We start from the raw sequence: 15,134 nt of genomic DNA on the forward strand, positions 1-15,134 counted from the left end.
AGATGTGATATATATACACAATGGAGTGTTACTCAGACCTAGAGGGTATTCTGCCAAGTGAAATAAGTCTGACAGAGAAAGACAAATACCATATTATTTGTCTTATATGTGGAATCTAAAAAACAAAAATGAACGAAGAAACAGACTCAAATCCAGAGAACAGGGGGTTGCCAGAGGGGAAGTGGGTGGGGGATGGGCAAAATTGGTAAAGGGGATTAAGAGGTACCAACTTTCATTTATAAAATAAATAAGTCACAGAGATAGAAAGTACAGCATAGGTAATATAGTCAGTAATAGTGCAATAGCATTATATGGTGACAGATGGTGACTACACTTACTATGGTGAGCGCTGAGTAATGTATAGAACTGTTGAATCGTTGTGTTGCACACCTGAAACTAGTATAACGTATGTCAACTATACTTCAATGATAAAAAATAGAGTTGGTAGTCACCCAAAAGGGGAAAACTACCCAATGTCCATCAACTGATGAACGGATAAACAAAATGTGCTCTAGCCATACAATGGGTACTATTCAGTCTGAAAATGGAATGAAATACTGGTACGTGCCAGAACATGGATGAGCCTTGAGAACGTTATGAAAAGTGAAAGAAGCCAGACACAAAAGGTGACAGATTGTATGATGATATTTATATGAAATATCCGGAATTGGCAAATCATGGAGGTGGAGAATAGCAGTTATAAGGGGGTGGAGGTGGGAGGGAGTTATGTTTACTGGGTACAGAGTTTCTGTTTGGGACGATGAAAAATTTCTGGAAATGGAGAGCGATGATAATTGCAAAATATTGTAAAGGAGCTTAATGCTACTGGATTGTCTAGTTTAGAATTGTTGAAATGGTAAATTTTATGTGTATTTACTGCACTTAAAAAAAGAAGGGTAAGTGGTAAGGGGCTTGAAGGTCATTGTAATAAGCCTCCTTGTTTTTCTTTCTGTGCAGGAGCCATGGATAACAGAGGCTTTCAGCAGGGGAGTTTCAATAGCTTCCGGAGCAGCTCCAGTGATGAAGACTTGATGGACATTCCAGGGACAGCTATGGATTTTTCCATGAGAGATGATGTTCCTCCCTTAGATGGAGAAATAGAAGGTATTATTACTGTTGATGACAATTTATCTATTTAAAACTTTTTTTCAAGATTTTATTTATTTATTTGACAGAGAGAGATCACAAGTAGGCAGAGAGGCAGGCAGAGAGAGAGGAGGAAACAGGCTTCCCGTTGAGCAGAGAGCCCGATGCGGGGCTCGATCCTAGGACCCTGGGATCATGACCTGAGCCAAAGGCAGAGGCTTTAACCCACTGAGCCACCCAGGCGCCCCTAAAACTTTTTAATGTACACAGTAAAATTCATTTTTTTTTCCGGTGCAATAACAGTTTTAACACCTGCAGAGACTTTTGTAACCTCCACTACTGACAGGTTACAGAACAGTTCCATCCACATCCCAGAGAGCTCCCTCTTGCTGTCCCTTTGCAGCCAGACCTCCTCCACCCCCATCCCCTGGTAGCCACTGATCTATTCTCTGTCCCTGTATTTTTTTCTTTGCTGGAATGTCAGATGCATGGAGTCACATAGTATGTCGCCTTTGAGACTGACTCAGCCCATTGCCTTGGAGATTGATTCAGATCGTTCATCCTCTTTTTTTTCTTGCTTAGTATAGCCTGATGTGGGATCACTGGGTCATGTGGGAACTGTATGTTGAACTTCCTAAGAAACTGCCAGACTGTTTTCCAGAGTGGCTGTACCATTTTATGTCTGAACTAGCTATGAATGAGAGTTCCACTTGTTCCCCATCTGCAATACCTCTGGGTATTTTTTGTAATTTTTATTTTAGCCATTCTAATAGGTGTGTAGTAGTATCTCACCATGGTTTTAATTTAATTTCCCTAATGCCTTATGATGTTGAACATCATTTCATGTGCTTATTTGGCAAACTTATCCTCTTGGATGAAGTGTCTGTTCAAATCCTCTCCCTTTTTTATAATTGGATTTTTATTATCTGGAATACATTTATTTTTTTAGAAGATTTTTTTTTTGAGAGAGATAGAGCATGCACAAGAGAGCATGAGGTGGGGAGAGGGAGAAGCAGACTCCCTGCTGAGTAGGGAGCCTGATGCAGGGCCTGATCCTGGGCCTGAGCTGAAGGCAGACACTTAACTGACTGAGCCACCCAGGCGCCCCTGGAATACATTTATAGAAGGAGAATTCTCTCCATCTATTATTTCGTTATCCAGTAACATCATTCTTTTCAATAATTCCATGTAAGTTCATGGTGTAGCTGTACCGTAGTTTATTTAACCAAGTTTCTATTGATACACATTTCAGTCTCCAAACAGTTTACAAACAGTGCTGCAGTGAATAACCTTGCGTGTGTGTGAGTGTGTGTATCTTTTAAGTATATTAGAACATTTCCGTAGCATGACTATATGAGTGCTTATTTCCCCCACAACCTTGCTGGTACTGAATATTAGAATTTTTTCATCTTTACACTATGATAGGCAAAATAAATAAAGCAGCAAATTTTCATTATTGCTTTAATTTTCACTTTTTTTTAGATTAATGAGGTTGAGCGTATTTTCATATGTTTACTAACCATTTAAATTTCTTTTTCTGGAAGTTTCCTGTTTATATGGTGTGCCTGTTTTTCTGATGGGCACATCTTTTCTAGGAGGCTTTCATATATTCTTAATGTTTTGTCTAATGCAGGTGGAGTGTATTTTTTTCCATTTCTGTTTTGTTTTTGTCTCCTTTTAGAAAAATCTACAAATATTAAACACTTTTACATTGTCAGATTCATCACCCTTTTCTCTTCTGACTTCTGAATTTCTTGTAGTTAGAAGGGACTTTAATATTAAATTTGTACAATTACTTAAAACTATTGTCTGGTTCTTTAACTGATCAGGATTGCCATTTTCAACATAAAGTGAGAGGACAAGAAACTGTCAGAATTTATTATTTAGCAGATTTGTAGTGGAGGCATATGACACTGCAGAAACTTTGCTAGGTTCTGGGAATTAGCAAGGCTTTAAGGCACCCACCCTGCCTTCACAAAGTTGATTCTATCTGGCTAAACAAACATTAAGTACTTAATGAGAACACCTAACTCTTATAGTTGTTTTCAGGATTAAATGAAATAATAACATAAAGTGGTTATAATTGTACCCAGCCTCGAGCTCAATAAAATGTTAGCTCTCATTATTGTTATTTTATTTCTGTTATAACTGTATATTGTAAGTGTTGTAACTCTTGTAAGGACTCAGCAGAGGAATGTGTGTGTCTAGGATTGGAGAAGATTTCACAGAAAAGGTGTGTTTGGAAAGGGCCTTGAAAGATAAGTTATTTGGTAGGAAGAAGGGCTTTCCAGGCAGAAAGCAAGCTTCTACAGAGATATCAACAGGCATAATATACAGAGGTATGAAAAGGTAGGCTTTAAGCCCCGATAAATATATTGGGGCCTTGAATGTCATGCTAAGAAGTTTGAGTCAGCTTTATTGTCACTGTGAGGACAAACTCCTCCACCCATTCATTTGGCAAATACTTTTTGAATATCTGCTATGAGGTAGGCACTGTCCTAGGCAATGCAGATACAGTGGTGGGATTAACATAGGTAAGATCCAGGTTGATCTGAAATTTAGATCTAGTTGCGTAAATAAGTAAAGCTACTTAGTTATTTACCCATTACAGTAAGTACCAAGATGGAAGTAAAGGGAATGACAGTAGAGGAATAATTCTTTAGAAAGGTTAGAGAGTTTGAAAGGTCAGGGAAGGCCTCTCTGAGGAGGTGACCAACTTGGGAAGAACATACTAGTATGCAAACCACAGGTTCAGAAGGATAAGAAGAAATTGTCTAGTAAAGGTGTCTCAAGACAGGAACAGTAGAAGAGAGACCCTGAATTTAAAATTCCTCACAGAAAGGCACTCATGGTTTGATATTTAATGGTTTTTCCCTATTGGCCACCTTCTGTGAAAGGCACGTGTGTTTGTGTATCCGGTCCACTTACATGTAGTTATAACTCTCACACATAGTTAAAGCAGTCCCAGGCTCTAGTGAAGCAGTCAGTTATGGTTTCCCCTGAGCTTAACCTGGCCACCTCCAGGAAGCCTTCTGGCTAATCCAGAGTGGTTTAGCTTAGTTCTTATCATTGCTTCTAATCGAAGATGCTAGCATATAGCATCCATATCACCAAAGTACTTGTTCTGTTCTCCCCGCTCTCAGTAGGTGATGGAGGCAAGCGAGTCTCCATCTGTTATTCCCATTTAATAGACCCGAAAGACGAGGCAGACAAGATTGGCATTGCTTGTGAGTGTAGAATGTGTTTTTACATGAGTAGTTCTTTGCCACTCTTCACTTGCTTTTACAGGAGAATTCCTGCTTGTGGCTTATAAGGTCTGACCATAAAACGGCGAAGCTTTTTACTGTGAGCCACGTGCAGAAATTGTTCCATTTACCATACTCTGTAGTGATACGATTTTCTTGCTTTGCTTTTTAATTGTTCTTACTTTATTTACTGTTTTCACCTGGGATTTCCTAATGTACACAACAAGAACAACAGCAGAAAAAAAGGTCATAAAGTCCTTGATGTCTCTGGTGCGGCTGTGCATAAAATACTACATTTTGTACCAGGCACGATAGCACGTACTAAAAAGATTAGTTAAAAGGAGCTTGAAAGGCAGTAGAAGTGGTTCTTGTTTTCCAGATGGCTGGAGGGATTGATTTATGAGGAATGAATAAATAAATTCTGCGTGGCATGATTAAATGCATCTGTGGTAGTGTTCTAGTAGTCTGTAAATGAGAAGAAACATAAACATGGAGGTCTTACAGAAGGGGAGGGGGAAGGAGATAGAAAAAAAGGGGTGGGAGTTGTAGGCAAAAGTTCAGAGCTGTGCTCGTGATCCATCGTTCTCACTTGCCTGCCTTTGCAGCCTGGACCTCATGGTTGGCAATTCATTTATTCACCCATTCAGTTATTCAGTATTTCTGGAGCATGCCCCCTTCTCAGGAGCCCAGCACTGTGCTGCTTTTAGTAATGCTTATCTGTTCCCCTGTTAACCTCACCTCCTTGTCTTTCCACCTCTCTTGCCTTCCTACTGCTCTCAAATTGTTGCGTGAGGAGACCTTCTTGGCAAGAGGGAGGCACACGGGTATGGGCACAGCAGCACGAGAGAGCCTGTTCTCTTCAGGTAACACGGAGCCTGCGCATCTGGGGTCTGAGGCTCCTGGGGGCAGAGAGGGTGACAGTTGGAGCAGGAGAGAAGATAGCAGGAGATAGGGCGGGAGATCTAGTTAGAAATCTGGATGAGGGGGGCACCTGGGTGGCTCAGTGGGTTAAAGCCTCTGCCTTCGGCTCAGGTCATGATCCCAGGGTCCTGGGATCAAGCCCCACATCGGGCTCTCTGCTCCGCGGGGAGCCTGCTTCCTCCTCTCTCTGCCTGCCTCTCTGCCTAGTTGTGATTTCTCTCTGTTAAATAAATAAAATATTAAAAAAAAAAGAAATCTGCATGAGGTCTAGGAGGTCTGGGCTTCTGGACCTTATGCTGTAATCAAGAAGTTGTCAAATGATTTAAAAGCAGAAGAATGATATGATCAGACAGGTGTTTTGGGGAATTTGTGGCAGTGTGGAGGATGGAAGAGTGGGTTGAAGACTGGAAGACCAGTTAAACTGTTACTTAAAAAAAAAAAAATCTAGGTAAAAGATCAAACGGCCTGAATTAAGTCAACAGGAACAGAGAGGAAGGAACAGTAACTTCTGGAGAAATTTCAAAAGGGGGATTGATAGGACTCATTTGATATGGGGAATACACTGGAAGAGCCGCAGATAACTTCAAAGCCCAGGCAGAGAGCGAGAGCTGCCCGAGTCTCCCGCGTGTGGGAGAATGTGCTCAGACCACCCCAGCGGGCCTCAACATGACCTCCCAGTGTCCCAGGGAGGGAAAGATATCTTTGAAAATGAAATACATGACAGTGTGTGAAATCCACCAAGGAAGCTGTGAGACAGTTGTGTTTGTTCTGCCGTGCTGCAAGGAAGGATTATAGTATTCCTCCAGACAGAAAGGGAAAACACCTTGGGCCCCAGCTCATGGGCCCCTGTCAGCCCTCCAGTTGACTCAAGCGATTGTGTGGATGGCACAAACTTTTTTTTGGTCCTTATTATGACATGGAAAGGGAATTCAGAATCCATCACCCTCATCATACTCAAACTTTCCTTAAATACTTAGCCTGGGAGGATGGCGATTATTACTGTTGCTTTTTGAGCTTGGAAAAAAAAATGGCTTGTTGGGGCCATAAACCATAGCAGTTCTCTATGCTGAACCCTCAAAATGAGGCTTATTAATGATGGCCACAGGCTCTAAGGGCCTCCTTCAGGTTACTTGATAGGAGAATACCTGGTCAGATATTAGAATTCGTGCCTTCTTATTTCTTCCCACTTATTTATTTACATTTTTGTTTTGTTTCAAAAACATGCATTATTCATATGTATTTAGTTTTTACCTGATGTCCCATCCAGGATACCACCTGACATTTAGTCTTCATGTCACCTGGGGCTCCTGTTGGCTGCCGTGGTGTCTTAGACGTTCTTTGTTTTTGATGATCTTGACAGGTGTTTTTTTTTTTCCTGTAGTTTTTAAACTTTATTACATACCTGTATTCTCCACCCCCAAGTTTTATTGAGAAATAATTGATGTACATCGCTGTAGAAGTTTAAGGCTCACGGCAGGATGGTTTGATTTATGTATACTATGAAGTGATTCCTGCAGTAGGTTTAGTTAACATCCATCATCGCCTATAGATAGAATCAAAAGGGGAAAAAACCCTTCTGCTTGTGATGAGAACCCTTGGGATTAATTCTCTTGACAGCTGTCCTATATATCATATAGCTATGTTAACTGTCAGCTGTAGTCCTTCACGTTGTACATTCCATCCCTCGCACTTATTTATCTTGTAGCTAAAAGTTTGTACCTTTTTGACCACCTTTCTCCAATTCTCCACCCTCCTGCCCCTTGCCTCTGGCAACCGTAAATCTGATTTCTTTTTCTATGAGTTCATTTTTTTTTCCACATGTAAGTATGATCACACAGTATTTGTCTTTCTCTGTCTGACTTATTTCACTTAGGATAATGCCCCCCGTGTCTATCCATGCTGTCACAGATGGTTGGATTTCCTCATTTTTTTTAGATAGCTGAATAATATTCCATTGTATATATATATATGCCACAGTTTCTTTATTCATTCATCACTGATGGACACTTGGGCTGTTGCCATGTCTTCGCTATTATAAATAATGCTGTGGTGAACATGGGAGTTAGTGTTTTCATTTCCTTTGGTTATATTCCCAGAAGTGGAATTACTAGATAGTAGGGTAGTTCTGTTTGTAATTTTTTGATGAGCTGCCATACTGTTTTTCACAGTGGCTGTACCAGTTGACAGTTTTGAGGATGACTGGTCAGGTGTTTGGTAGAATGTCCCTCAGTCGGGATTTGTCTGATGTTTATCTCATGATTAGACTGGGGTTATGGATTTTGGGGAGGAAGAGTAGAAGTAAAATGCCTTTCTTATGACATTGACATTGTATCAAGGCTATATATTGTCCATACAACTTATGGCTGCTGATTTTAACCTTGGTCTTCTGGCTGAGGTAGTGTGTGTCTTCTTTCCCTTCTGTAAAGTTACTGGCTTTTCATCCTTTCCCTGATGTACTTGATGGAAGGAATTCAGTGCACGACTGACACTTAAGAACTAGGGAGTTATGCTCCACCTCCTTGAGGGTCAAGTATGTCCAGAAATTGTTTGGAATTGTTCTGTATGGGACATTTGTCTCTTCTCTCCCATTTGTTTATTCGGCTACTTATTTATGTCAGTAGGGACTCATTTGTTTAAACTTGGGGTTATAATCCATTTCTACTTTATTTTGTTCAGAGTTTTCCAGCTTTGGCCATTTGGAGCTCTTTCAGTTTTCTGTCTCCCTTTGATGCAGCCCTGTCACTGTGGGATTTTCTTGAGCACTTACTTTTTGGCACTGTAATGTGCCATTTCTCCAAGGAGCCCTGGTTCCTATTAGTAGAGAATGGTATGAGAAACGAAGATACGGGCAGTAGGTGTGCTCATTTCTATTGGGGCATTATTGCTTTGGGTGCTGTCAGCCACCCAGTAAAAAATGCCTGTGTGTGTGTATACTGACCCATGTCTACGCATACATCTATAAGTAAATATATTCTCTATGCGTGACCATCCACGTCTACATTAAGCTAAACATGAGATCATGAGTCTCTAATTCTGCTCCATCAACACATGGATCATTCTAGCCTCCTCCCCTGCCATGTTTGTAACCTCCCATTCCAGGTAGTGAGAAATTTGGCTCCCACCATCCACCATCCACTATTTAACTGTTCTCTTCCAGTGTACATGTATGGTGCTTTTAAAAAAAAATCTTTTTCTTAAAAGATATTTTTATTTATTTGAGAGAAAGAGGACACAGAGAGAGAAAGCACAGAAGCTGGGGGAGCAGCAGAGGCAGAGGGAGAAGCAGGCTCCCCGCTGAGCAAGGAGCCCGATATGGGGCTCAATTCCAGGACCCTGGTATCATGACCTGAGCCGAAGGCAGATGCTTAACCGACTGAGCCACCCAAGTGCCCCTGTAGTGTCCTTGTTTTTGTGTCACCTCTTGATTTTGAGTGTCCTTTAAGAGCAGCTTGTTGAGAAAGATTCTGTGGCTCTGTTCTTTCAGCTTTAATGCACTGTCATTACACTGGAGCCCTATTGGTGTTGTGGTAAGGTATGTGGGAGCAGGCCATTTTATAATTTTCTCTTAAATCTCAGTGTCTGTTGGGTCTGTGTCTTATGGCTGTGACCTCCACACAGTTTCACCCAGTGGTACAGTTTTTGTTCTCCCTGCCCCATACTTCTGATCACGGCATTCCCAATCCATTTCCTGGAAGCCCAGGCCCCCCCTTGACTCTTTCCTTTGGTTGAGAGGAGAAGGCTGGCGGGAGTGTGTGTGTGTGTGTGTGTGTGTGTGTGTGTGTGTGTGTCTGCTGAAGTGAGAGGAATGCCCTTCCCCCGGCTGGGAGAGGGCTAAGGCAAAGTATTTACCCCCTGGAGCATAGGGCCTTTGGTATAGAGAAAGCTCTGGGGAATTTCACAGTGATTACTCTTCCCCTCCCCTCATCAGAGCCAGGAGGGGATCTTTCTCTTATCTTCCCTGTGAGAACTTGGTAGGGTTCCTGGAGGTAGATCCCACAGGCGTGCAAGCCTCAGAAGTTTCTCACCATTGCGTAAGTCTGCCCTCAGCTTTCGGCAGTTGGGCAGCAGCGCCCTTCTTGTCCCCGCAGCAGTTTCTGGGTCCGTTGGTCTCTACTTCAGGTGAGCAGATCTCTTCATCTCTTTTTGGATAAACCCGGCTCTGCAGATTTGGGCGTTGTAGTATCAAGGGCGTTGTAGTATCAACCTCCCTTCTAGGCAGGTCTGTGAAAAGTTCCAGACTTTTCAGTTTGTCCAGCTTTTTCTTGTTGTGGGGATGGGAGTGAAACTTCTAAGCTGTTCACTTGCCAGGCTGAATCTGGAAGCTCCCTGTGTGTTTTGCAGTCAGTGGAACCACTTTGGTCCCCTCTTGAAGGAAAAGAAAATATCTGTAGAGGCCCTTTGGCAGTACTATAAATCCAGAGTGGGTTCTTTTTAACCTGACCTTGTTCCAGTTTACAGCATGGGGGAAAGTCTGCTGTAACATTTTAGGAGTGTATGCTCGGTGTTTCCGGGGTCTGTGGCTAGCAGCTACTGCACAGATCCTGTAGCCATATTGGTAGAGCTCTAGTTAGCCATATGCCAGAAGCCTTGGGTCCCAGGTTGTCGTATACGTCACTCATGAGCTGTCTTACTTTTCCTTTCTAAGGATCAGTAGTGCCATTTTATGATCCTACCAGAAGAGTGTTCTCAGGTAACTATGCAATCAAGATACCATTTGGAATTCTTCAAAGCTTAAGGTCTTCTCAAGTCATGCAGCACAATGTATGAGTGATCAAAAAAGAAATCATTGCTAAAATGATAGAATATCAGAGTTGGAAGGGACCTTGAAAATCATGCCTGCGAATCCTTCCTCCTTTTACAGACAGAGAACCTGAAAACCACAGAGATTAAGGCAATTGCCCAAGGTGATAAAACTAGTGATTTGTGGAGCTAAGGTTAGAATCTGTACCTTCTCACTGCTGGACAAGAGGGCCGACAGCAAAGCCTTTCTTTCCCTTGCCTTTCATTTAAAAGCTTCTTCAGCCACCTTCCTGTGTCAGTGCTTTCCTCCTGGTGTTCTCCAAATGCTGTCACCTGCTTTGTTTCTAAACACCCCAGTGGTCTGCTTCTCAGAATGCAAGCCTGCCCGGTGAAATGCCCTGTCTCTGCTCTTCTAGCTGTGCTATCATTTTTTTGGTCATTATTTTTCTTTTTGGAACCACCACATAACTCATAGCTACACCTCACTATTAAAGATTCAAACAGTGCACATGTATATAAAATGTGAAAGGTACCCTGTCCTTCCCACTCCAAAGATAACCCGTAAAAATAATTCAATGTGACTCTTTCAGTTCTTTTTCTCTCCAGTCAACACGTAGGCACACACGCTGTTTAAAACATTCTTATTATTTTGTGACTTGCTTTTTTCACACAATGTGTTTGAGACATTTTTCTATTCTAGTTCACGTCGGTCTCCTTCTTCCTTGTGCTGTTCCCCCATTACTGGACTCTTTCATTGTTTCCAGGTTTTTGCTGCCACTACAGTGCTGCAGTGAATAACGTACACACATTGGTGTGGCCAGGTACACGTATTTCTTTAAGAGCAATCCTTAGATTTTATATCTATAACTCATTTTTTCTGTCCATGACATTACACTGTTTCCATGAGTCCAAAAAGAATCTCCTAATTGGTATTTCCTCTCCATGTTTTTGCCCCTGCCAGAGAATAATTGCTAATCTCTTGTCCCCAGCTTCCTTCTGGAGATTAATAGACAGAACCCAACGCAGACTTAGGACAGAGGAAGCGGAGAACCGCTGCTTCAGAAACAATAATTACAAGTTATTACACAGGACTGTGCTAGCCAGGAGGTTTCCCAACCCTGGGGTATGTTATTTGTGTTTTAGGGCAGCGTCTCCCTACCCATGACATTCCCCAGTCCTTTTGTCAATCCCGTGAATGTGTAAGTTTGAGAAGGAAGGAATGAAGAGCAAGTAATGGAGGTGAGGAATGTTTTCTTTATGTGGACAACCCCCCTCAGCAACTTTGTCAAATCTAGCCCCTCTACTTCCAGTTCTCACTTGATTTTTGTGGCATTCTAGTCCAGTGGGAGCCTGCGGACACCAAGCCATAAATCCATATGCTGTTTCTCCCAGCTTTGGTAGCTCTGGTAGTTCACACTCTGGGTCCAGTGGTAATGAAAGCGGGTTGGGTTGGGAACTTCCAGATTAGAGCAGATGCTGGGGATAGGAGGCATAAAAGTCACACCCCCACGCAAATGTCTATAACCCAGTGGGGCCAGAGCTCTATCCATTGGGAAACAGGGAGTCCAAAAGTGGCCTTAGAATCTGGATTCCTCTTTGTCTTCAGAGTCTTTTCCCTGTCTCTTTCTGCCATGCCTCATCTTCCCATGTACTTCTCAGAATCCTCAAACTTCACTTAGTAGATTTGTTGCTGTTTTTGCTGTCCCATTTCCTGCATCTCTCACCACCTTATTTTCAAATACGTATTTTTTAAAGATTTTATTTATTTATTTGTCAGAGAGAGTGTGTGCACAAGCAGGGGGAGCAGCGGGCAGGGGGAGAAGCAGGCTCCCCGCTGAGCAAGGAGCTCAGTGTGGGACTTGATCCTAGGACCCGGGGCTCATGATTTGAGCTGAAGGCAGACACTTAACTGACTGAGCCACCCAGGTGCCCCTCACCACCCCTTATTTGGTCTACCTTTCAGCAGAGTTGGGATAGAGAGCTTCCTCTTTGTTGTCCTTCCTGCTTCTTGGGCAACTTCAAGTTTTTTTTGTTGTTGTTGTTTTGTTTTTTAAAGATTTTGTTTATTTGACAGACAGAGATCACAAATAGGCAGAGAGACAGACAGAGAGAGAGAGGAGGAAGCAGACTCCCTGTTGAGCAGAGAGCCCAATATGGGACTCGATCCCAGGACCCTGGGATCACAACCCTAGCCGAAGGCAGAGGCTTAACCCACTGAGCTGCCCAGGCACCTGCAACTTCAAGTTTTAACCTGCTGTGAATGGAAACCAAAGCAGTCAGTCCTGAAATGAAACGTATGCAAACCAACAGGCACTGACCAGTCAGACTGGATGCCAGACGTAGCACTAGGCAGTGTCCTGGGGCCTCCTCACGTTCCAGCTGCTGAATCATGGGAACATTCAGGAGCTTTCTAGGGGATGGTTGGCGGGGAGAAGCATCCTTGGGAAAAAGTAGGCATTTGCCTACAGGGCTGGAGGTATTTCAGTATTTAACAATCAGTATGGATCTATAGATGGGTATCAATGGAAAGTCTCCTTGAATACGTGTCCCAGGGGCCAAACTAAGATAGTATATTAAATGTGACATGGCCCTGTGATACTCTCCAGGGCTTGGATGGGAGAGATGCTCCACCAGCAGTTGCTTTTTAGCCCCTGGGTCTGGGTGAGTGGGAAAGCAAATTGGAAGTGAAATGGAGGCACACATTGATTGGCTTTAAAAGTATTGTCTCATTATTGGGGCTCAACTTTAATGCAGTCTCAAATCTGGGGATGAATGAAATGTGGAAGGATTCATAACTTTCTGGGAGATCTCGAATGGATGAGCCAATAAAAGAAGGGAAGAGGCTGCAGGTGTGGAAGTGAGAAATGGCATACAGTAGGCTCTTAGTACATACCGTTGAGTGAAGGTAAAATTTAAATAACCACAGGATGAATATCTGCTGCCATACGCTAGGTAGAGTGTTGGATTTTTTGTAGGTGTCATTTCAGCCTTGCAAACATACCGTATATCCCTGTTAAAAACGGAAATACATTTTTAAAAATGGGACTTTTTTTGGGTCCTGTGATACACACCAAGGGCCCTGCCCCATTTCTGAGTGTTTCTTTCTTCCCCAGCGCTGCTGCCAGTGAGTGAGCCCTCCTGCCGCTGCAGTATCACCAAAGCAGTGTTTCAGGGTCTGTGCCCGAGATTTCTTTCTATTCCCTTTCCCCTTGTGTTTTGGTTAGTGTTTAACTAGTTCATTTAATCAGTTACTATTCAGCCCCCCAGGTAAATTTCTAGTGGCATATTGGTTAGGGATTGAAATAAACATGACTCTCAAATCGGAATTTCTTTTCTTGTATTTTACAAGGTTGTCTAGTTTCAAGCATTATGTGATTTGTAGGAAAAAAATTTAGAAAGTAGTTTCCATAAAGGGAAACAAGCTAAATGCATTCATTTATATGCCTCCTCATTCAAGCAGTGTGTTTCTAAAGACCCATTGTTAAGTTTTTAGACCTAAGTGTAACCTTTACTGGGAAAGCTGTTTAAATGTTGACTCTTTTCTGACCGGTTTTCTGGACATTTTTTCTCAGACTCAAGCAGTGCAAATTACCCTTTAGGGACTTTAAAAAAATTATTCAAATTGAGATCTAATTGTACTTTAACTTGAATCATTTTCCTGTTAGAGTATTAAAATTGTTTTATGTGTAACTTAGAGCTCACCATGCCTTCAAAACTTACTTGGGTTAAGTTTTACTTTTTTTCGGTATAGAGGCAAATATAGACTTACTCAAGTACCTCAATATGACACGTAGGGTCCTTGTTTAATTTTACTCTTCCTTCCTTGGCAGAAAATTTACACACCAGAAGTGTAACTCTTAATACACTGTTTTTTTGAAAAGCCCCTTTGCATTTTGTGACTTTATTTGTACCTCAGTAGTTGGTCGCGAATGGGATAATCTCTGCTGTCTTTCTTGAGAATTAAGTTTTATAAAGTTACCATTTCTTTCTAGTAAGTTAAAAAAATGCTAAGAAAAGAAACCAGTTGGATGTGGCATATGACCCACAATTTAAGACGTTTGTCATCCAGTCAGGACATACAGGAATGTCCGTGAAAGAGTGGAAACAACTTAATCCCTCTCATTGATGAAACCAAGAATAGTTGTAATATCGTTATCATCATTATTATTATACACTTTCAAGTATTTTATTTGTCCTGTTCTAAAAATTATGGGTATTTAAAAATTCCAGGTCTACACTTGTACCAAATGCCCATTAAGTGGCCTTCCTATGCTGAAAGTTTTAAAAATGAATATAACACTGTATGTTAACTGCACTGGAATTAAAATTAAAAACAACATTGTTATAGGAGTCACTGACATTTTAGAAATCAGAAGGTGATCTGATCACATCTGTGTTCCAGAAACATAACTCTGCTTCTTCCCATATGTTAACTGTATTATTGGGTTTTTATCGCAGGCTGCATTACAAATTGGTAAGCATTTCTTTGTCTTATTTTCACAACAATATCAATTGACCTGCGCCTGGCAGTCTGTATCACGAACATATGCCAGAGATTACAAATTTGGCAGAAAAGGGAATTGTAAATTAAATCTCATTTTAGTACAAGGACTGCATCATAGCTACCAAGACCTAGTTTTCAAAGGAAGTAAATTTACATGGAATAATAAAGTCCCTCCCCTAGATGTAACATTTGAAAAACACATGAACTTACATCAAAAATTATTATAACATGGTGCCAGTACTACAATTTAGTCACTGTATGTTGAAGAATTATGCATTTTATAAATACCAAAACATATAGTATCTTTTTAAAAAATATTTTAAGATTTTATTTATTTATTTGACAGAGAGATAGAGATCACAACTAGGCGGAGAGGCAGGCAGAGAGAGAGGAGGAAGCAGGCTCCCTGCTGAGCAGAGAGCCCAATTGGGGGGGGGGGGCTTGATCCCAGGACCCTGAGATCATGACCTGAGCCGAAGGCAGAGGCTTAACCCACTGAGCCACCCAGGCACCCCCAAAACATATAGTATCTTGAAGCGTAAAATCATCTAGTGAGATAACGTAAATCTTAGTGGGTGATGTTAAGTGAATTTCGCAGTTACCTTCAGGAACTGCAGATGGCATCCTATTTAATAAAG

At 41.7% G+C, this 15,134-nt stretch overlaps 1 protein-coding gene across 2 annotated transcripts in view; it reads left to right on the forward strand.

Annotated features, from left to right (window-relative positions):
• The window catches only part of CLCN5 (chloride voltage-gated channel 5), a 154,612-nt gene that overhangs the window by 108,319 nt on the left and 31,159 nt on the right, over positions 1 to 15,134 (forward strand). For both annotated transcript variants that reach the window (XM_045995031.1, XM_045995030.1), the window contains exon 4: positions 958 to 1,104. In XM_045995031.1, coding sequence (XP_045850987.1) covers positions 958 to 1,104 — 147 coding nt within the window. The remainder of the gene's footprint in view (positions 1 to 957; positions 1,105 to 15,134) is intronic.

The sequence above is a fragment of the Meles meles genome, chromosome X (assembly GCF_922984935.1).
Source record: "Meles meles chromosome X, mMelMel3.1 paternal haplotype, whole genome shotgun sequence".
In the NCBI taxonomy this organism is placed as follows: Eukaryota; Metazoa; Chordata; class Mammalia; order Carnivora; family Mustelidae; genus Meles; species Meles meles.